At 47.6% G+C, this 23,812-nt stretch overlaps 1 protein-coding gene across 1 annotated transcript in view; it reads right to left on the bottom strand.

Annotated features, from left to right (window-relative positions):
* Positions 1 to 23,812, bottom strand: part of LOC139240785 (zinc finger protein 419-like) — a 70,393-nt gene that overhangs the window by 40,461 nt on the left and 6,120 nt on the right. The window contains exons 2-6 of the mRNA XM_070869261.1: positions 13,445 to 13,568; positions 11,141 to 11,221; positions 10,688 to 10,758; positions 6,229 to 6,406; positions 5,822 to 5,970 (exon numbers count right to left, since the gene is read on the bottom strand). Coding sequence (XP_070725362.1) covers positions 5,822 to 5,970; positions 6,229 to 6,406; positions 10,688 to 10,758; positions 11,141 to 11,221; positions 13,445 to 13,568 — 603 coding nt within the window. The remainder of the gene's footprint in view (positions 1 to 5,821; positions 5,971 to 6,228; positions 6,407 to 10,687; positions 10,759 to 11,140; positions 11,222 to 13,444; positions 13,569 to 23,812) is intronic.

Genomic DNA, 23,812 nt, shown 5'->3' with positions numbered 1-23,812 from the left:
GACGTTAAGCCGAGGCCCTGTCTGTTCTGTCAGGTGGGCAACAACAACAACTTGTATTTATATAGCGGCTTTAACATAATAAAACGTCCCAAGGTGCTTCACAGGATGTGTTAAGATAAAACAAACAAATTTGACACTGAGCCACATGAGAAATTGCGGCAGACTTGTTCAAAAAAAGTAGGTTTTAAGGAGCGTCTTAAAGGAGGAAAGAGAGGCAGAGAGGTATAGCGGGGAGTTCCAGAGCTTGGGGCCCAGGCACGGGCACCAATGGTTGAGCAGTTATAACCAGGGATGCTCAATTGGTCAGAGTTTGAGGAGTGCAGGCATCTTGGGGGGTTGTGAGGCTGAAGGAGATTACAGAGATAGGGAGGGGCATGGCCATGGAGGGATTTGTTAAGAGATTGACTATTTGTACTGCATTTTTTTCTGTCATTCTGCACATGCGTCCTGTCATGACTTTGCCCCCGATGCCTCCCGCCCAAACCGGAAGTTCCAGGTCCGGACGTGTGGCCCCGAACTGGAAGGAGGACCATGCAATCAGTCCGACCATGCTCCCCGAGCAACCACCGACTCTAATCCTCCGCGGGCTCCAAGCGACCGGGGGAGAGAGAGAGAGAGAGAGAGAGAGAGTGCCGAGTGGGGGGTGAAGAGATAGAGAGAGAGACACTGGGCGGGGCGGGGGGAGTGGAGAGAGAGAGAGAGAGAGCCTGGTGAGGTGGGAGCAGAGAGAGAGAGCCTGGTGAGGTGGGAGGGTGAAGAGATAGAGTGAGAGACACTGGGCGGGGTGGGGGGAGTGGAGAGAGAGAGCCTAGTGAAGTGGGAGGAGAGAGAGAGAGAGACACTGGGCGGGGCGGGAGAGAGAGAGGGAGAGAGAGAGAGCACCTGGGGGTGGGGGGGGGGTGAGAGAGAGAGCGAGCCTGGGGTGGAGAGAGAGAGAGAGAGAGAGAGTGCCTGGTGGGGGGGTGAAGAGATAGAGTGAGAGACACTGGGCGGGGCGGGGGGAGTGGAGAGAGAGAGAGAGAGCGCCTAGTGAAGTGGGAGCAGAGAGAGAGAGCCTGGTGAGGTGGGAGGAGAGAGAGAGAGAGAGAGAGCCTGGTGGGGGGGTGAAGAGATAGAGAGAGAGACACTGGGCGGGGCGGGGGGAGTGGAGAGAGAGAGAGAGCGCCTAGTGAAGTGGGAGGAGAGAGAGAGAGACACTGGGCGGGGCGGGGGGAGTGGAGAGAGAGAGAGAGAGAGCCTGGTGAGGTGGGAGGAGAGAGAGAGAGAGAGTGCCAGGTGGGGGGTGAAGAGATAGAGAGAGAGACACTGGGCGGGGCGGGGGGAGTGGAGAGAGAGAGAGTGCCTGGGCGGGGAGGGGGGCGAGTGGGGGATGGATAGAGTGAGAGCCTAGAGGGGAGAGAGAGAAAGAGAGTGCCTGGGGGAAAAGAGAAAGATCACTGGGGAGAGAGAGAGCCTGGAGGGTAGGCGGGGAGGGAGAGATAGAGATAGCCTGGGGGAGAGAGTGCCTGGGGGAGAGAGTGAGAGAGAGAGAGAGACTGGGGGAGAGTATGAGAGAGAGAGCCTGGGGGAGTGAGAGAGAGAGAGAGAAAGAGAGTCTGGGGGAGAGAGAGAGAGAGCGCGCCTGGGGGATAGATAGAGAGCGCTTTGGGGAGAGAGAGAGAGAGCTTGGAAGGGAGGGGTGGAGGGAGAGCTAGAGAGCGCCTGCGGGGGGAGAGAGAGAGCCTGGGGCAGAGAGAGAGAGGGCATGGGGGGAGGGAGAGAGAGAGCCTGGGGGAGAGAGAGAGAGAGAGAGAGCCCGGAGAAGAGGAGGGAAGAGATAGAGAGGGAGAGGGGAGTAAGTGGTAGTGAGTGACGGGATGGGGGTGAAGAAAGAGACACGGGGGGGATCGGAGGGGAGAGAGGACCTTCCAATCCAGAAGTTACGACACTGTCACTATTCACTTCATACCCAATAAACCCGTTAACAATCCACACACAATACCCCATCTAAGGCGGGGGGAGGGGAGGCAACACTTGCAATGGGGGTAAGTGACTTTGGCTGGGGGAGGGACACACTTGCGCTGGGGTAAGGGAGTTCAGCTGGCACTTGGTGGTTTCTGGGGAGATCTAACCTCTGTGGCTTCTGGAAGTCAAAGTGGATCGAGTTACAATTTGCAAAGTCAGTGAGAACTTGGGCTGGGCAGTCCCAGTTACACATTCCAGAGAAACTTCAGGGTGAGGCTTATCCTCCAAGGGGACCAATCAGCGACAAGCGTGGCTATTTTTACAGTACAAATAAAAGCATCAATTTGTAAACAAGGATGAGGATTTTGAAATCGAGACATTGCCAATGTAGGTCGGTGAACACAGGAGTAATGGGTGAGCGGGACTTGGTGCGAGTTAGGACATGGGCTGCCGAGTTTTGGAATGAGCTCAAGTTTACGAAGGGTCGAATGTGGGAGTCCAGCGAGGACTGCACTGGAGTAGTCAAGTCGTGAGGTAACAACGGTATGGATGAGGGTTTTAGCAGCAGATGAGCTGAGGCAGGGGCGGAGATGGGCAATGTTATGGAGGTGGAGAAAGGCGGTTTTAGTTAGGCCACAGATTGTGCCACAGGATCTTTAACTTTTCTATTACTCTTTACTGCAGAACACCGTGTTAAACCCCTCTCCCCTGTCTCCACCACACTCACCTCTAATAACAAGTGTGAGGAGCCCATGGACTTCTTTGTCGCAATGATTTAGACCATCCAATCAGCTGCATGTGTCAGTTCCCTTCCTTCCCCAGCCCACCGGGACAAAACTCCTCTGAGGTTCCTCCCTACCCGAGCCCTGAACTCACATCTCTCTCCAGTTTCTCTCTGATCCACCCTCCTGACCTCTCCACGCTCATCTCGTCCATAAGACCCACTTCCTGCTCCCTTGACCCGATGCCCACTAAACTGCTGACCATCCAACTTCCTTTTCTGGCCTCCATGTTAGCCTGTAAAATTCATGCTGCCTCATTATAATGATTGTAGCACTTATCTCAGGGCTAAACATGCTGCTGATTGGCTTAGCCCTGAACAGGGGGGCCAGTATCATGTGTTGTCTGCTGACCAATGAAGTTTGGGCTTGGCTCTCTGCACTAATAAAGGGAGAAGTGCTTTGTTGCAGAGACACCTCATTGTCATTGTGGAGAAAGCCATGGCCGAACAGCCAAGAGAAACAGCAAGGAGATTTTCTGAGGCTGCAGGTTCGGTTGCAGGAGGCGGCAGAGTTCTGTGACCACTTCCTCGGTGAAGCCAAGCCTCCTAATACTCTGCTCCTGCCTAAGCACAGGTAGGAGAAGTGCTCTTGGATGACTCTAAGTGGGTAAGGCCTCTTGTTGAGAGCTCTCCTGCCCCTCCCTCTGAGAGCACCTTGTCCTCTTCTTTGCTGCCTCTGCTCCATTTCCGTCATACTTGAGCATCAGGGGGACTGCAAGTAGAGACCTCATGACTGGGAGCAAGTGGTGTGAGCAGAAGCCTTTAAATGAGAAGCAAGGTGTTCTCCACTTGCAGCAATACTGCCCATCACCTCAACAACTTCAAATAACTGCAGAAAGCTCCAAACAGTTGCAGACACAGTGACAGAGCCAGGACAATCAAACAGCAAGCCAGCTGCAAGTGGTTGATGATCTTTAAATATCGCTGCTGGCGCTCCTTCCTGCTGCTGAACACATGGTCAGCTGGTCGTGATGGGGCGAGGGCACAAAATGGAGCAGCAACGTCGACAATGGCAGATATTGCGTCAAATCAGCGTTCCTCACTCACTGACATCACGATCTGCCTCATCTAAATATCTGGAGCGAACACAGTCAATGGCAGCACTACTGACCTTCCCAAAATGGCAGCACTACTGACCTTCCCAAAATGGCAGCACTACCGACCTCCTGAAAATGGCGGCACCTGCAGGACCCAGCGGAAGCGAGGCAGCGGCCATTTGTTCAGCATAAACCGATCTTAATGACCAGCACTAGAGCTCTGAATTTCACTGCCACAGAGTTTGGACATAGCAGCTTGAAGAGATTTTTGTCTCTGTGGTGAGTGTGATTTTTCTCTCAGCACTGACACTATCAGCCCTGGGGAAGGTGCTGTTAACTTTGATACACCTTTGGTCTCAGTGGGGTGAATTGCAACTGTTTCCCCTGTGGGGGTGTTTAGTGGGTTTCAGTCAGATAGAGACATGTTTGCTTTCTCCCTTCCTGATGGTGGTGATTCATGTTTGGGTAGTTCCATGGCTGCTCCCAACCCTAAAATAAACACACCCAGTAATCCAATCTTCATTTGTGAACATTTCCATGTGTTGGCAGGCTTGTTGAACACAAGAGGCATCACAGCAAAGACTAATTCTATCTTCACTCGCTGGCGACTTACCAATAGGACTCACTGAGTAGCAACAAGGAATGGGAACCTTGGATAATTTATAGAAAATAAATTCCAATAGGTACAACTTTTATTTTATAAAATAGGGACCTTGATGGTCACTTACCGCCCATGCATATCCACTGACAGCAGCTGCTTGTTCATTTGATATTACTCCTTCATAGGGTCCAAAGTGCATGCCTTTGGGAATAACCTGCCCTTCATTCCATACACCAAGACCAGCTTTTCGAATTTTTGAGGTCGCTATGCTGAGACCGTCCGGAATAGTTAAACGTGCTCTGTCTGGCTGACTGGATTCGACCATCGTGTCCTTTATGAACACTGGAGGACCATGCACAGGGCATTCCTCAATAAAAAATGTCTCGCAATCTTCACAAACTAACATAAAATACAAATTAAAGATGGATCAGTGTCTCAGTTCATTGTTCAGTGATCATTGAAGTGAAGGGGTCTAATACTGAGGAAGGATAGATTATCTATCGTAGATATGAACTTCCTAATTTTTTGATTGCAATTTAGTCTGCTCATACAGGTACAATATATCCGTGATCTATCAGCTGAGGAAAACAATTGGGGCATCTTCCCTCTATGAAAATTACACCCACGAGTGCCAGTCAGATCTTCCCTCACTCTGTTGTATACAGGGGCTTGTTCTGAGTGACATATTCGGTTCTTTACTCCAAGAAGGCAGTACTGCCCTCAATTAACAAGAGCAATGCAAAAACTGGCAACAATATCTCCAAGCTGTGCCACACCAGATAAGATTAGGAGTGGGCAGGAAGGGAATTTTTCACAAGGAGGCTGAATTATTTCCTTTAGCTTTAGCTTCCTCATTCTTTGAATGAATTTCAAGCTGCATATCCAGTTAGCAAAGTCCCTCTAAACCATCAGGCAAATATCTCTTGGGGACACTGCCACTTCTCAAATTTGACCTTTCAGTTATGTCATTCAAATCTTTCCACACGCCTTCAGAACTATGCTGCTTCCCAACTTAATTCTGGCTGTATTGTTAATTCTTTGGAGATGGTCATTGCTTGCATTTCATAAGTTTGAATGTTGGCTGCCGCTTGTCAGCCCGAGCTTGGATGTTGTCCAGGTCCTGCTGTAGGCTGGCATAGGATGCTTCACAACTTTAGACAAGGAGTTGCTATTCCCTATAATCAGGGGCCAAGAGTTGATTATTACTGAACATCCTATTCTATTTTATTACAACATTCCAGAATTATCATCAATAGTTTGGGATCATATTTGTGATTGTTCTTTTTCAATAAGGAAAAGCTATCGGTGCCTGTTTGTGGGCAAACACAGGCCTGCACTCCTGTCCCACCACTCTGACATGCTGTATTGCTCCACCAATCCCCTGGCCTACCAAGACCCTGTGTCATCTCACAAAACACCTGATATATTATTCCTGCCCTGAGAAAATGGATAGGTTACTTTGCACATACACAGGTAATCATCGTCACAAAGTTCCCTTTCTTCAGTGTCAACTTTTCTCTCTCTATTTCTCAAACTGTATCTTCTGTTTTCAGTCTCTTTGGTTGTTTCTTCATTTGCTGAACCCAAAATCTTTCCAGTGCAGAAAACTGTGGAATAAATTGAAAAGATCATGAACAAAAATTCAATCAATTAATTGTAATATTCTTGCATGTAAGGTTTGTTTTTTGTTGAACAGGAGATGCTGAAGTTATTTACATAATAATGCAAGACATTGTGTTAACATGATTTTAATGACTGCTGTATTAATCATGTTATCAACATGGAGCATCTCTTCCTCATTAAAACACCCCCAATTATTCAAAATAAAAATAATTTACTGAAATCTTTTATTCTGGGGCAAATACCTTTATTGGATTCACTACGAGCTTCACTTTCACAAACCAAGGTACGAGTTTCTCTGTTGATCTTTTTAACTGAAAATGTCTCTTCCAAAGCTGAGGCAGTGTCCTCAGTGAAGCCCCTGAAACCTTCATCTTTATTCTCTTCTGAATGAGGCGCCATCTGCGATCGGGCTTTTTGGTTCTGAAATGGAGAATGTGATGTAAAACTTTACCTCACAGCTCCTGAATTAGAGAATAGCCGCCTCAAGACTGACTGTGTTACCAAAGGGATTATGCACAAGGTAATGTATCTGGGCTGGATTTTCGGTTATCTATAGCCTCAGTTAGTGGCCAAAGGGGGTGTTAATGCGAGCATTAGTGTTTAGTGTCTCGGTGCGCAGCTTTTAGTGCCCCGACGTAAAATTCATTCGATGCTCTCCGGGGGCACAAACCATTAGTGCCTGCCTGCTGACGATCACTCCGATCATGACATATTCTTGGTACAACGTGCATGCTTGCACCCCAATCAGTAAATTCAGTCACTGAGTGCCCGGCAATAACAATGTCTGGAAAAACAGTCGGTACAGTCTTACAGAGTCGTTAACTGGTGGCTACTTAAACAGATGAACATAAGAACATAAGAATTAGGAACAGGAGTAGGCCATCGAGCCCCTCAAGCCTGCTCCGCCATTCAACAAGATCATGGCTGATCTGGCCGTGGACTCAGCTCCACTTACCCGCCCGCTCCTCGTAATTCCCTTATTGGTTAAAAATCTATCTGCGCTTTCCTCAGAAGACACAGTCAGTGCAAAGTTTACACAGAGCACGGTGCATGAGGCTTGTAGTTTGCAGCAGCTGATAAACATAATGGTAGAGGTTGAAACTAAGTAATTATGAAAATTTTAATGGGTGCATTACTGTGCTGTGCCTTTCGGGATCGGCTTTTCCCAGGATCTGATTTGCAGTTCTGCACTTGCGCATTGGGTCTGCAAGATGTACGGTCCAAACTTTCGTTATCGGCCTCCCAGCTCTGGTGTGCAACGGCTGATTTATCACCCTGTCAGCTCTGGAATGATTCTGTCGAATTTCTGGGCGAGAGACACAAACTTTTTCTGGGCGTTAAAAGTACCGCAAAAGAGTCGTTTCCAATTTCTGCCCCTTGTCTAATGTTTATCGCCATAAGTTCTTGTAGTGTATTTCTGAAACAAAGCTACCCGACTATCCATTGGAGAAAAGTAGTCGCTCCCCAGTGTAGTACTGAGTAACACGTATCAGAAAGTTTCCATGTTTGATACTGGACTTCTGTGTTGAGTTCTCTGATCTTATGTTCTTAAAAACAGTGGAGGTTGATAGAGACTTGGGAGTTCAGGTAAATACATTATTAATTTGTCATGAACAGTTACAGAAAATAATTAAAAAGGCAAATGGAATGCTGGCCTTTATCTCGAGGACTAGAATTCCAAGGGGGTAGAAGTTACGCTGCAGCTATACAGAACCCTGGTTAAATCATATCTGGATTGCTGTGAGCAGTTCTGGACATCACACCTTAGGAAGGATATATTGGCCTTGGAAGCAGTGCAGTGTAGGTTTACCAGAATGATATCCGGACTTCAAGGGTTAAGTTGCAAGGAGAGATTACACAAATTAGGGTTGTATTCCCTAGAATTTAGAAGGTTAAGGGGTGATATGATCGATATTTTCAAGGTATTAAGGGGAATAGATAGGGTAGATAGAGAGAAACTAGGATTCTGGGACTGGGGTGCATAGTTTAAAAATTAGAGCCAGACCTTTCAGGAGTGAAATTAGGAAAGACTTCGACACACAAAGGGTGGTAGAAGTTTGGAGCTCTCTTCCGCAAAGGGCTATTGATGCTAGATCAGTTGTTAATTTTGCATTAGAGTTTGCTGGCATTTTGTTCATTAAAGGTATTGAGGGATAGGGGCCAAAAGGCTGGTATACGGAGACAGGTCATGGATCAGCCAAGGTCTCATTGAATGGAGGAATAGGGTTGAGGGGCTCAATGGCCTACTCTTGCTCCTATATTGCTCAGCAATTATATACGGTGCCCACAAAGCTACGTGCATGCAGTCGATGGCACCCTGTGCCATGGGGAAATCCACTCTTGTGGCAAAGTCACATGCACACTCCGTCTGCTTCTCTCTGGTCAGAGAGTTGTTAAACTATGGAATTCCATACCGCAGAGAGTTGTTGATGCCAGTTCATTGGATGTATTCAAGAGGGAGTTAGATATGGCCCTTACGGCTAAGGGGATCAAGGGCTATGGAGAGAAAGCAGGAAAGGGGTACTGAGGGAATGATCAGCCATGATCTTATCGAATGGCGGTGCAGGCTCAAAGGGCCGAATGGCCTACTCCTGCACCTATTTTCTATGTTTCTATGTTTAAGACAATGAAGTCCCCTTTCCTGCCATTAAGAGCTTCTGTCACCTCTCTTATGCAGCAGTGGACAGCGAACTGTGACATGTTACAGCTGTCACCTGCTCAAGCCTGGGAGGTTCCTGACACTAAAAGTGAGGGCCATGGTCACCTGCTCATCCACTGGAAGCACTATCTTTGCCCTGGAGTGAGGCTGCAGCTCTGGTTGTAAGAGGTGGAAGAGTTCTGTGAGAACCTCCTTCGTAAACTGCAGATGCAATTGACACTGCTCCTGGCTCAGGTTGAGGTAAGGGAATTTCAGTCGGAAGGCCCTCGCTGGGTACAGCCACCTGCTGAGAGCTCTCCCTCTGTGAGCAGCTTGTTCTCTTCTTCGCTGCCTCTGCTCCATCTCACTGTCATGTGTCAGGGGGATGACAACTACAGCACCCATGACTGGGAGAAAGTGGTCTGACCAGCACCCTTGATTTCAGAAGCAAGGCTTTCTCCAATTGCAACTCAACAACTTTGAAAAATGCTCCAAACCGTTCTACAAACTTACACCAGGCAGTAGAAATCAAAAAGCTAGTTACCTGAAAATTGTTGATGATGCTTTTAAATATTGCTGGTGGGGGTTCCTTCCTGCTGCTGAACACATGTTTAGCTGTGCGAGGTTAAGAGAGGGAGATTGCTTCAGTGAAGATGATGAAAATGGCAGCGTGGCATCACATCAGCGTCACATGGCGCGTCCTCCTCAGTTTCGGCTGCCCCCAAAAGTTTGTCACCATCGTCCTCCTGTTCCAGGACAACATGCTAGCTGTGATCCTGATCAATGGATCCACCACAGACCCAATTAATGTCCGGACCAGGGTCAAGCAGGGCTGCGTCATCGTGCCAACGCTCTTCTCGATCTTCCTTGCTGCAATAATCCATCTCATGCTCAACAAGCTCCCCGCTGGAGTGGAACTAAACTATGGAACCAATGGGAACCTGTTCAACCTTGGTCGCCTCCAGGCTAGATCCAAGGTCGTCCCATCCTCTGTCATCGGACTACAGTAAGCAGATGACGCTTGCGTCTGCGCACATTCAGAGGCTGAACTCCAAGCCATTGCCAACAGCTCCACCGAGGCGCACGAAAGCATGTGGGCCTTACACTAAACATCCATGAGAGAAAGGTCCTCCACCAACCTGACCCTGCCACACAGCACTGCCCCTCGGTCATCAAAATCGATGGTGTGACCTTGCACAACGTGGACCATTTTCCATATCTCGGAAACCGACTATCAGCAAGGTCAGACATAGACAACGAGGTCCAACACCGCCTCCAGTGTGCCAGTGCAGCCTTCGGTCGCCTGAGGAAGCGAGTGTTCAAAGACCAGGACCTCAAATCTGGCACCAGGCTTAAGGTCTACAGGGCTGAAGTGATACCCATCCTCAGAGATGTGGACCATGTACAGTTGACACCTCAAAGCGCTGGAGAAATATCACCAGGCTGCTTCCACAAGATCCTGCAAATCCACTGGGAGGATAGATGCATCAATGTCAGTGTTCTCGATCAGACCAACATCCCCAGCATCGAAGCACTGACCACACTCGACCAGCTCCATTGGGTGGGCCCCACCATCCACATGCCCGGCACGAGATTCCCAAAGCAAGCGCTCTATTCGGAACTCCTACACAGCAGATGAGCCCTAGGTGGGCAGAGGAAACATTTTAGGGACACCCTCAAAGCCTCCTTGATAAAGTGTAACATCCCCACCGAAACCTGTGAATCCCTGGCCCAAGACCGCCCGAAGTGGAATAAGAGCATCTGGGAGGGCGCTGAGCACCTCGGGTCTCGTCGCAGAGAGCATGCAGAAAACAAGTGCAGGCAGCAGAAGGAGCGTGTGGCAAACCAGACTCCCCACCCACCCTTTCCTTCAACGACTGACTGTCCCACCTGTGACAGAGACAGTAATTCCGTATTGGACTGGACAGTCACCTGAGAACTCACTTTTAGAGTGGAAGCAAGTCTTCCTCGACTTCGAGGGACTGCCTATGATGATGAGAATATCAACAGTTTGTTTCCATCTCGACATATTAGTCTGATAGTTTCTATTCACACTGAATTACCTTTCTGGTATTCTCTTCCTTAGGCTTCTTGGCATCTTCATTCTTCAAGGAAGGCTTAAGCATTCTCACCGCTTTAAAAAAAAGTAATAAGTCAGTGCCTATTTAGATAATCTCAGAATTGAGTTTATTTATTATGTTAACAGAATGATAATTCTAAAAATATCTAGCGTATTCCAGGCTAAAGAAGAATCAACACATTATGCTGATGAAATTTAAAAAAAGAAAACTTCCATTAAATATATATTTCAGTCAGGAAACGTATCAGACAATTTACTTTTCTATCCAGCGCTCCAAAACTTCAAAGTAACTGCTTCCTGACAGCAAATATGTACTAATTGCTGGGCAAACTAGTTATAATCAGAATTTTAAAACACATTTAATATTTTAACAAAGAAAACACATTCAATTTACGTGGTGGGTTTTTCACAAGAACTATAGGCGTCCAGTCCTCACCTGAATCGCTTGATTCATACACACAGGGTTGGTGTCCCCTGCTACGTCTCGACATGAATGCTGGTTTTGGTACATTCAATCCTGTGAAAATTAAAATATTCCAATTATCTACAGCTGATCATTGCTTATTTCAATTGGCTTAACTTCCTGAGCAACACAGAGGCTTTTCTTCCAGCTGTCGATCCTGAACTTAGTCAGCCCAGACTGATCAGATGAAAAGGAGCTTTTATGTTATTCTGGGCTGCTGGGAGCACAGCACTCAGGCCCAGGATCTCGAAGAGTCTTCTTCTCACAGTTTTTCTTCAGTAGTATGTCACTGATCCCTATTGCACCCATTGGAGAGTCCAAAGGAAAGAGATTTACAATTGTGACAGGTGACGATCACTTTGAGGACCAAGGGAACGGTAGGCTATCTGAGATCCTGAATTTACTTCCCTTATCTCATATTTATTGCTTTTTTTCATGATTTAGTATTTAATGATAAATTTAGTGGTTTAGCACAACGAATGGGGGGAAAGCCACACTGGATAGCGACCAGTCAAGATTTTTAAAGGGAACAAAAATGCAATCACTATTTTCCTTCCAGTTTCATTAAATTCCACATAAAATAAAATAGAACAGTACCTTTCTCTCCACCGCTGTTGGTTTAACACAATAACTCTGTTTTTGCTAACTCCAGTGACAGTGTCACTTTCTACAATGATATTGTAAATACATTGAACATCAATGTGCTTATGATGCCACTACATGGAGCAAACTTTTTTTTTCATTGACGGGATGTGGGTGTCACTGACAAGGCCCGCATGTTTTGCCCTTCAGAAGGTGGGGGTGAGCTGCCATTTCAGAGGGCAGTTAAGAGTCAACCACGTTGCTGTGGGTCTGGAATCACATATAGGCCAGACCAGGTAAGGACGGCAGATTTCCTTCCCTGAAGGACATTAATGAACCAGATGGGTGTTTATGACAATCTGGTAGATTCATGGTCACTGTTACTGACACTATCTTTTTAATCCAGATTTATTTAATTAACTGAATTTAAATTCCACAGCTACCAATGTGTGATTTGAAATCAAGTCTCTGAATCATTAGTCCAGGCCTCTCGATTACTGCTCCAGTAACAGAACCGCTATGCTATCATTCCCCTAACCAGGTCAATCCTTCCCTTTGTGTATGGGAACATTGAGTTGCAGGTCCAGGGTCCGAAATTCAGAGTCTCAGAGACCCGTTAATGCCTGTTTGCGATGGCCACTCCTAAAAATCGAATGTCTGCTGCTTTGGGGTCAACAGGCTGCCCCAATCAAAATTCAGGTCGGGTTTTTTTTCCTGGACCCCATTCTGCCCAAGTAGATGAACCTCCCAATTAAAATCTGATACTTACCTATCCATTTTCAGCTCGATCCAGTGATTCCCCCCCGCACGGTGCTCCGGTGCCCCCAACAGGTTTGTCTGGGCAGCATGGCTGCCCTTAAATGGAGGAGCCAATGCCACAGCCGCAATGGAAGATTTTTGCTGTCCGATTTGCCAATCGGCTGGTAAAATACTGGCCTGGTTTCAACCAACGGGCAAGCCTGGCGCCCCCTCTTGGGTGTCAGGCCACTGGTCCGGCGGAGAAGCCTTCCTCGTGGCCCAGTGGCCAAAGTTAAAAAACGATTGAATCTCTCCCCTTTAACAGACGGGAGAGAGCGTGGTGACACACACGCTCCAAATAGCTTATTTGGTCCAATGTACTATCTAACAATGGAACAGGATCATAAAGACCAGAAAGACCCATGTCCGATGACTGGTCTGTGCAGTTAGCTCATCTCAGCCACAGTGACAACATAAATGTTGTAAGTGGTCTCATTCAAGTTAGCAAGAGGGAGAAATATTGGTCAACAATTTCACTCTTGGTCACTATCCAGTTTTTCTGCTGAAAAATACACATGTTCATCAGATGAAGGCAGGTTCAGGACCAGCTCCGCTGTCCACATCGCACGCCTACTAACACTCAGACAGGATTTTTTGCTTTAGCACTCCCGACCCTCACAAGCAGCGCATATTGGGAAATTCTGAACCTCAGCCTGTAACTTCACAGCTATTCATTTAATCTTCCGAGTATCACAGGCGAAGGATACTGAATTTCCTGATATGAATTCCTAATGTATGTCAGGTGGTGAAATGGGAAATCCAGCCCAAATGTCTGACCTCATATGAGAATATCCAGTTGAGTGTAATATTGGAAGCAATGTATGGCAGTATATACCAAAGGTTTCAGGAGAGGAAGGGAAAATGTAGAAAGGATGAAAAAAATGATTTTGTACAAACCTATTGCAAGCATGGCTTCATAGTTCCGCTTCATATTCTTATGGCAGATCTTTTCCCATTCACATAGCTCTGCCCATTCATCTTTGGAAAAATGAATGGTAATGTCTTTAAACACGTCTGTCATCTGAAAAACAAATGAATGTGATTCCTGATACATCTAGGCATTAAAATATGTCAGCTTCACAATCTACAGTTCTACAAATATTGGATTAGCTACTCTGTCAGATCTGCCATTCTTTATAGGAATATCCTCCATGTGACGAGAATTGGCTGGTACTAATCGCTGGTAGAAAATTATATAAAAGACAGCCTCCCTACAAAACACTTCAATGTCATGATGGTGGGGTTGTTGTCCATATGATCTTTGTACTATAGCGCACTAAAAATAAAGCTGCACAAGCACAAGTGTTGGTTTATTTTACCAAGAAAACTACCTGGTACAGAGGAATATTCTACGCTTCTTTCATGCAAGGCCCTGAGGAAATATCTGAGTCGAGGCCATCTCATAGAAGAAGAGGACTCTTCAGTCGTCATCATCAAAAGGGAAACATCTGTCACCAGCTATATTTGAGAAGGAAGTGGCTATCGTAGAAATCATTAGAGAAGATTTTGTTCCTCCAATGATCTCCAATTCAAGAGCAGAGGCTTAGCACATCTCTACCAGCTGGGACTATGGAGAGACCACTGGCAACACAGGTTCTGGCGAAGGGGTAACACAACAAGAACAAAAACCTGTATTTAAATAGTTTCTTTAACGTAGTAAAATATCCCAAGGAGAGGAGCAACATGAATCAACATTTTACACCGAGCCACATAAGCAGATATGAAAGAAAGGAAGACAGACTTGGATTTACATAGTGCCTTTCACGTCGATCGGATGGCTCAAAGCGCTTTACAGCCAATGAAGTATTTTTGGAGTGTAGTCAGTGTTGTAATGAGGGCAGAACTCAGTCAAAGAGGTAGGTTTTAAGGAGTGTATTAAAGGAGGAAAGAGAAGTAGAGAAGTGGAGACGTTTAGGAAAGGAATTCCAGAGCTTAGGGTCTTGGCAGATGAAGGTATGGCCGCCAATGGAAGTGTCATGTATCCTACACGGTTAATGCTTGTACTATTACTATGTGTGCCACCAGAGGGCACCACAGTGGAAGACTTGCAGGGTACCTGTACAGGTGTGCCAGGCCTAGTATAAAAGGCAGGCCACCAGGTGTGATCCTCACTCTGGAGTTATCAATAAAGGACTAAGGTCACTACAGTTCAAGTACAACACATTGCCTCGTGGAGTCATTATCAGAGCATCCAATGACATAACAATTGGTGATGAGATTACGGACCGTCATGTGAAAATGGCTAACCTTGGTACGTTGCAGCAGTTCGCCGATGGTGTTGATTAGAACGCCTTTGTGGAGAGGCTCGACTATTTCTTCACAGCAAATGACCTGGCAAGTGACAGTCCGGCCACACTGGCAGCTGAGCGCAGAGTTATCCTGGTAACCACTGTCTATGGCCTCGTCAGGGACTTGTTGGCACCAGCGAAGACAATGACCAAGACATACGAGGAGCTTGTAACGCTGATCCAAGAACAATTCAAGCCCAAAGAGAGCATTCTCATAGCCAGACACTGGTTTTACATCCACCGATGGCCCAAAGGCGAGGAAATTGCGAAATATGCTGCAGACCTCAGGAAGCTGGCGGCACCGTATGATTTCAGCGATCACCTCACCGAAGTGCTGCGGGATATCTTTGTCATTGGAATCGGCCATGAGGGCCTTCTTCATAAGCTACTGTCTGTGGATACACAGTCACACTGCAGGAGGCCATCTCCGTGAGCCAGGCATTCATGACCTCGATCTGCGGCTCTAGGCAGATGACTCATCCTTAGGACTCAACCCCGGCAGGTAATGTGCACAGAGTGATGCCTTTTAGAGGCTGGACTGCAGAACGTGACCTTTCTCAGGGAAGAGAGAACAGGCCCCAGAGTCCCTTAACTCAAGAGTCCGCCGATGGGGGCAGATGAACTGAGGCCGGGGCGATACTCCAGCGGTGGAAATAGGTGGTCTTAGTGATAAAGTGGATATGTGGGAGGAACCTTATCTCAGGGTCAAATATGACTCATGATTGTTAACAGTCTGATTCAGCCTCAGACAATTGCCAGGGTTAGGGCTGGAGTAGATGGCTGGAGAACGGAGTTTGTTGTGTGGACTGAAGATAATGGTTTTGGTCTTCCCAATATTTAGTTGCAGGAAAGTTCTGCTCATCTGGCACTGGATGTTGGATGAGCAATCTGACAATTTAGACAGTGGAGGGGTTGAGAAAGGTGGTGGTGAGGTCGAGCAGGGTGTCATCAAACTACATGTGGAACCTGACACTGTGACTTTGGATTATGTCGCACAGCAGCTTGGAGCGGAGAAATCGGAGTTGGCCAAGGATAAATCCTTTGGGAACCCCAGAGGTAATGTAGTCAGAGCAGGAAGAGAAGTCATTGCATGCGATTCTCTAGCTATGATTAGATATATACGAGTGGAACCAGGCAAGTGCAGTCCCACCCAGTTGGACGATGGTGGAGAGGCACCAGAGGAGGATAGTGTGGTCAACTGTGTCAATGGCTGGTCACATGTCTGGAAAAACGATGTGAGATAGTTTACTTTTGTCATCGTCATACAGAATGTCACAAATAACAAAGTACTTCGAATGACAAACAGAACACCTTCAGTCCAAGATCACAAAAGGAAGTTCTGGTGTAATCTGAGTCGCTTCATGCAAATGGAACATCAGTATCTAAGTAACTGGGTAGTTATCGAGACAAAACTTTCCTGGGGCTGTCCACTACAAGGCAGCTACAAATGTTAAGGTCTGTTTTAGTTCAAAGGTGTCTCATAATTAATAGGGAATCTGAAATTCTTGGAACCTGTTCATGATGTGATGGATAACCCATTGACAAATTGCAGCCAAGAGCCACAGCTTTATAAGGATTACAGCCAGACTCTCATTGCACACATGCATAGCCGAGTAAAGGCCAAAACATGGCATTGTGTACTGGTATCTGGGACCCTCAAAACTAAACCTGAGGTAGCTGTAACTGGCAAAGTGAAATGGTATTCAAAGTAAGTATGCTTTAGACCAACAGTGTCTACGCCTGCATTATAAATCTGCTCTCAAAAGATGTCCTTCCTAAGTTGAAGATGTAAGATTGGGGAGAAACATTCTGGGGTTTCTTTTTATGGTAGGGAGTGAGGGGAAGGGCATAACAATGTGACTGAGTGGAGCCCACTTGCTTCTTGATTGAGCAAACCTCCTCGATTTCACAGTTGACAGAAGACTGGAACTTGGCCAGATGTATTGTCATCGCAAATGCTCCCTCAGAGAGCTTTGAAATTAGTTCAGAGTTGGAACAAAGTTAAAAATCCTTGCTGCACTCAAAGGTGTTGATAGAATAAATTACCCCACCCACCAAAATCTGCTCCCGTTATTTAGAACATAATATGAGAGCACTCAATTACCCCCAGACTCTCGATCAAGAAAGCAGATGGCGAGGGTTGAACTGGATATGCTCCCAAGTCACAAGCTTTTGCTGGGATCCAATGACCCAACATTGGTCAGTTTGCCAATGTGGAGCTCTCTGGAGGCAATCAAAGGCCCAGCCTTAAATATCTATGGCACCGGGAAGAATTGTTTTGAGTCAAGACTTGCAGATATGGCCTCCTCAGGATGAAAGTAAAATGTGATTGTTTATTTAAGGCATCTGTCTTGATGGAAGATCTACTGGGGTCAAAGTCCTTGTACACTTCTTTCATTCTTTGAGCCTGGTTCCTGAAGACATCATTAACAACAAATCCACTTGTCTATTTGGTCCAGTGAAGAAAATGACATTTGCTCCAAGGGCACAGCCAGCCTTTATTGGGAGCAGAGTAATCGTTATTATGGCACTATGATGTTGAAATGTCTTGAAGGGAAGTTGTCTTACAAGACCTTCTGTAAACAGTTTTGATAACATAATCCAGAGGATGTCTGGAGGTAAAATAAAATGGCTAAAAATGGTTTTACTCGCCACTACTTTTAAACTATTCTTTCTTTCCTTCATGTGCGCACACACATTGCACAGGCAATTGTGATTAAATAACCCACAGCAGGATTTTTGTACTTCTATTTTTGAGCCAGTTCAAGGACACCCATAGTGAATGCCTGCAATTCCTCACAGCTCAGTCTGACATTATTCACACTCACCTGAATGTCACGGTGAAGATCAGTCTGGTTCCTTCAAGGAAGACAGGAACAGGAATAGGCCATGGAGCATGTTCCGCCATGTTGTTAGATCTACACTTTTAACATTATTCATATTTTGCCACTTTAATTATTCACTTAATATCCACACAACCCAATATCGATCCCCTTTTAATTCCCTGAGTTAAAGTTATGTCAATGACTTCCTGTGGTAATGCATTTCACATTCCTGCGACATTTTGCAATGAGAATGTTTTCCTCGATTAACTTTACAGCTGCTTTGTTTCAATTTTCAATTGATGCCCCTTTATTAGAGATTCTTCAATGAGAAAATGAGTCTTGGAAATCATCGTCCTTGTCGTCAATTTCCTGTTGAATTTTACTCAGGACCATCTTTAATGCCCATCCATAGTTGCCTTGAGAAGATGGTGCTGGACCTTTTTAAACACCTGGATCAGATCACTCCTCATGTTTTGGGAGGTTTGCTCAGTCTCTGATCAGACCTAAGGTACTAAATGGAACAGGAAAGGCAAATCCACAGCAGCACTTTAAGATCAATTGTAACTACAAAACCAGGATAAAGCTGGTAAAAGATAAGTTCAGAACTAAGGTCACAGAAAGAATGATCAGTTCCTGAAATGGTCGCCTGGGGAGGGGAGTAGAGGCAAAAAAGACAATTGGATTAATTTGAAGAGTTAGATATTGTGAAAGGGAATCTTAAGTTTCTACTGGAGGATAAGTTCTCGGTTTCCATTTCAAATCTCCCAGCACCTTACCTCCGATTTGCTCTTCTCAGGCATGGCCTTGCCCTCTTCAGTACCTTCCCTGTCACTCTTAGTTTGCCCTCCCTTCCTGAGCTTGGCCACCTTATTCACTCCACTTTGCCCCAATGTTTGTGCCCTTGTCGAGCCCTGAGTCTGTTCAATGGTTGTGCCCCAGGTCTGTTATTTGTGGCTTTTGTGTGAGGTGCCGGACTAAAGTGAAGTGCAATGTGAGTGAAATCCTTTGCTCTCAGCAGCAGTGTTTAGTTTGGATGCACTAATATGTGAAGCGCTCTTTTGTTGTGACTTTCGCTCAGACTAAGACGACCCGAGTGTGTGACTAAAAGTAACCCTGCCAGCTCCTGTCTCTCCTCAGGATATTTTTGTTTTCTTGTCATGAATAAATTATTGACCTAATGTCTAAACTCTGAAATACAATTTATGAACTGAATGTCCCTCACACGGTTGACAATCCGCCCGCGCAGCCTCACACCACCTTCCCCCTCCTGCAGCCTCCCGCTTTCTGCCCGTTGCCCGGCGACGCCCGCCTATATTTATGGCGCCCACCTCCCCCCCGGGGCGGGGCATTGGAAGGGCGACACGTGAGCGGCGCTGCGGCCAATCAGAGCGCTGTGGCTGAGGGTTGAGCGGGGCCCCGCCCCCCGTGAGCGCCGGCGGGAGGAGCCAGCCCGCCTCACGCGCCCAGGGAGGCAGAGCGCGAGCCCTTTGAAACAAGTCACGTGTCGCGCTTCCAACCGCCCCGGGCCCCCCGCGGTCACAACTGGTGTCAACTCGCCGACTGGAGGCCCAATATTGGTCATGTGACATAAATCTGAGGGGTGAGAGCCAGTGAATGGTGCATGCACCTTATCAATATATAGCGTCTTATCAGTTGTATTGGACCAAGGTACTTCATTCTGTCTACTTCCTGCTCTACCTCTTGACTTTAACACATTTGGAACATCGCAATACAGGAGCAGGAGGAGGCCATTCAGCCCCACGAACCTGTTCCACCATTCAGTTAGATCATACCTGATCTGTATCTTAACTTCTTCTACCCACCTTGGTCCCAGAACCCTCCCTACCCCAGCCTGACAAAAACCTTTAAATCGCGGTTTTGGAAAATGTTCAATTGACCCCCAGCCTCAACAGCTTTTTGTGGAGAGTCCCAGATTTCCAGCAGGCTTTGTCTGAAGAAGTGCTTCCTGATCTCACCCCTGAACGGCCCAGCTCTAATTTTAAGGCTACGCCCCCTTGTTTGAATCCCCCCACCAGAGGACATTGTTTCTTTCTATCTATCCGACCATCACCTCAATTGGACCCCGATATCCCACTGCTCTCCCACAGTTCCCAGCTACACACCATTTAGAACATATATGGAGGATCAAATTTGCAGAAAAATTAGAGAAGTGCAAGAACTATAGAGTAGTAATAATGGGGGACTTCAACTATCCCAATATAGACTGGAATTGTAATAGTGTAAAGGGCAGAGCAGGGTGTCATGTATTTCACCATCTTGCAATGACAATAGATGTAACTGTAACTCAAGCACACTGTACCTGTACCCCTGAAATGCACACCCTCACCACAGGGGGTGAGCTTGCAGGAGACAATCCTCACCTGGGCTTCCAGGTATAAAAGGGGAGGTCCCACCCAGGGTCAGACTCTTTTTGGTCCTGGGAATAAAGGTGAAGGTCACAAAGTGACCGTGTCTGATATATACATGCCTCGTGTGAGTTTGTAACAAGGTGCAGAGACACTACATCTGGCGACGAGAAACGGGAATCACCGAACCACGAAGATGGCCACCGGTGGCACAGAGGAACGCTACTGTGTGGCTGAGGACTGGGACGACTTTGTGGAAAGACTCCAGCAGAGCTGGGTCACAAAGGACTGGCTGGAAGAGACAGCGGCTGACAAGCGGAGGGCGCATCTACTGACCAGCTGTGGTCCATAGACGTATGCGCTGATGAAAGACCTGCTCGCACCCCAAAAGCCAGCGGACAAGTCCTTCGAAGAGCTCAGCCAGCTGATCAGTGAACATTTCAAGCCGGCAATTAGCGTACATGTGGCCCGGCACCGGTTCTACTCTCACTGGCGTCGGGAGGGTCAAAACGTCTCGGACTTCATGGCAGAACTGCGGCGTTTGGTCAGTCTCTAAGTTCTCCGATGCCTGCAGTGGGGAGATGTTAAGGGACTTTTTCATCAAGGGTATTAATCATGCCGGCATTTTCAGGAAGCTCATAAGGACTAAGGACTTGACTTTAGAAGGGGCGGCGTTGATAGCTCAGACCTTTATGGCAGGGGAAGAGGAGACCAAGCTAATTTACACACGCAGCCCTGGTTTTAACGTTGCAATGAACCAGAGAGTTAATGTTGTAAAAGTGATACAGAACCCAGAACACAGAACTGCAGGGAGGCAAGGGCAATTCGACACTGCCCAGGCAGCAAGGCAAGGGCAATTCGACACCGCCCAGGCAGCAACAAACTCCAGGGTGGGCCCACAACAGGGACAATGGAAAGGGGATCGGCAATTCACACCATCACGAGGAACAATGCATCCCGTGATGGGACCATTCAGAGTGCTTAGAAACAGCCAAACGGGCCATCAGAGAGGAATGCCTGGGAATAGTCCTTTTGTTAACAGCAATCTCAGCTCATGCTGGAGATGTGGGGGTACACACACTGCCAAAAGTTGCAGGTTCCAGCTTTACACCTGTAGGATTTGTAATCTCAGTGGACACTTGGCCAGGATGTGCAAAAAGGCAGTAGCGAGGCTAGTCTGCGAGACAGAGGAACCAGACGAGGGGTCTGCAATGCAGGATGAGGCCTGGGGAATAACCATGGATGCGGAAGTTCAGAGAGTTCATGTGGCTGACATCCACAGCTCATACACTAAAACGCCACCCATGATGATGAAAGTCTTACTGAATGGCATCCCGGTGCACATGGAGCTGGATACGGGAGCTAGCCAGTCTCTCATGAGTGCCCAACAGTTTGAGAGACTATTGCCACACAGAGCTAGCAGGCCCAAACTTGAACGTATTGACACGCAGCTACGTACGTACACCAAAGAGATCATCCCAGTGCTGGGCAGTGTAAACTTGGTGGTAACGCATAATGGATTACAGAACCAGCTGCCACTCTGGATTGTTCGAGGAAATGGCCCCGCGCTTTTGGGGAGGAGTTGGCTAGCTGAGATAAATTGGAAATGGGGGGATGTGCACGCCATTTCATCCATGGAGTGAAGTTCATGCTCACAGGTCCTGCAAAAATTCAAGTCACTGTTTCAACCCGGTGTCGGTACGTTCAAGGGCACTAAAGTCATGATATGCATCACTGCGGATGCCAGACCAGTGCACCACAAAGCCAGAGCGGTGCTGTGCGTGATGCGTGAGAAAATTGAAAGTGAACTGGACAGGCTGCTCAGAGAGGGCATAATTTCGGCCATTGAATTCAGTGACTGGGCAAGTCCCATCATTCCCGTCCTCAAAGCAGATGGCTCGGTTAGGATTTGTGGCGACTACAAAGCCACCATCAACCAAGTGTCGCTGCAAGACCAATACCCACTTCCGAGAGTGGAGGACCTCTTTGCCACTCTGGCAGCTGGAAAGCTGTTCACGAAGCTGGACCTCACTTCGGCCTACATGACTCATGAACTGGCTAAAGATTCCAAGCTTCTGACCACCATCACGACGCACAAAGGATTATTTGTCTACAACAAGTGCCTGTTTGGCATTTGTTCGGCAGTGGCTATCTTTCAGCGAAACATGGAAAACTTGCTCAAGTCCATACCTGGAACGGTCGTATTCCAAGACAACATCCTTATAACGGGTCGAGACACCGAGGAACACCTCCGCAACCTGGAGGAGGTGCTACACCGATTGGATCGGGTAGGCTTGCGGCTGAAAAAGGCCAAGTGTGTGTTTTTGGCCCCAGAGGTCGAGTTCCTGGGCAGGAGGGTTGCCACAGATGGGATCCGGCCCACTGAATCAAAAACTGAGGCGATTTGCCGGGCGCCCAGGCCCGACAACATATCGGAGTTGCGATCATTCCTGGGACTTTTGAACTTTTTGGGAACTTTCTGCCGAACTTAAGCACATTGTTGGAGCCGTTACACATGCTCCTCCATAAAGGTTGTGAATGGTTTTGGGGGGATTGTCAAGAACGGGCTTTCAATAAGGTGAGGAATTTGCTGTGTTCCAACAAACTGTTGACTTTGTATGACCCCTGTAAAAAAACTGGTTTTCACATGCGATGCGGCATCCTACGGGGTTGGGTGTGTGTTGCAGCAGGGTAACGTTGATGGCCAACTCCAACCGCTGGTTTACGCATCCAGGTCGCTCTCCCAGGCAGGGCGTGGATACGGCATGGTCGAGAAGGAGGCACTCGCGTGTGTGTACCATGTGAAAAAGATGCAACAGTACCTTTTCGGTAGTCAGTTCGAGCTAGAGATGGAGCACAAGGCGTTAACATCCCTGTTGTCCGACAGCAAGGCATCAGCTCACATATAGTGATGGGCCCTCATGTTGGCTGTGTATGACTACACCATACGACACTGGCCAGGCACCGAAAATTGCGCTGACGCACTCAGCAGGCTCCCACTGGCCATCACCGAGGGGGCATCCGAGCAGAGCGCTGAGATGGTCATGGCCGTTGAGGCTTTTGATACTACGGGCTCCCCCATCACAGCCCGACAGATCAAACTCTGGACCAACAGGGACCCCTCCTATCCATGATAAAGAAATGTGTCCTGACTGGGAATTGGGTGCCCGCACACAGGGCGTGCCCCAAGGAAGTCAGGCCGTTTCAGAGACGGATAGATGAACTCTCCATCCAAGCCGACTGCCTGTTATGGGGCAGCCGGGTAGTCATGCCCCAGAAAGGAAGGGAAGTGTTCATCAGGGAACTCCACAGCGAGCGCCCTGGCATCGTGTTAATGAAGGCCATTGCCCGGTCACATGTATGGTGGCCGGGGATTGACTCAGACCTGGAACACTGGGTTCACAGGTGCACGACATGTGCCCAACTGGGCAATGCCCCCAGGGAGGCTCCACTCAGCCCGTGGCCCTGGCCCACCAGGCCACGGTCACGTATTCACGTAGACTATCCGGGCCTGTTCATGGGGAAAATGTTCCTGATCATTGTCGATGCACACTCGAAGTGGATCGAGTGCATCATATTGAACTCGTGCACGGCATCCATCACAGTGGAGACTGCGTATGGTTTTCATGACCCACGGCTTGCCAGACATCCTGGTCAGCGACAATGGCCTGTGTTTTACCAGCCACGAATTCCAGGAGTTTATGTCGGGCAATGGGATCAAGCACGTCCGGACAGCGCTGTTCAAGCTGGCTTCCAATGGCCAGGTGGAACAGGCGGTCCAAGTCA

Source organism: Pristiophorus japonicus, chromosome X, assembly GCF_044704955.1.
Source record: "Pristiophorus japonicus isolate sPriJap1 chromosome X, sPriJap1.hap1, whole genome shotgun sequence".
NCBI classification, from domain to species: domain Eukaryota; kingdom Metazoa; phylum Chordata; class Chondrichthyes; family Pristiophoridae; genus Pristiophorus; species Pristiophorus japonicus.
Note: the sequence above shows the minus strand (reverse complement) of the source record. Positions and strands in the feature narration are given on the sequence as shown.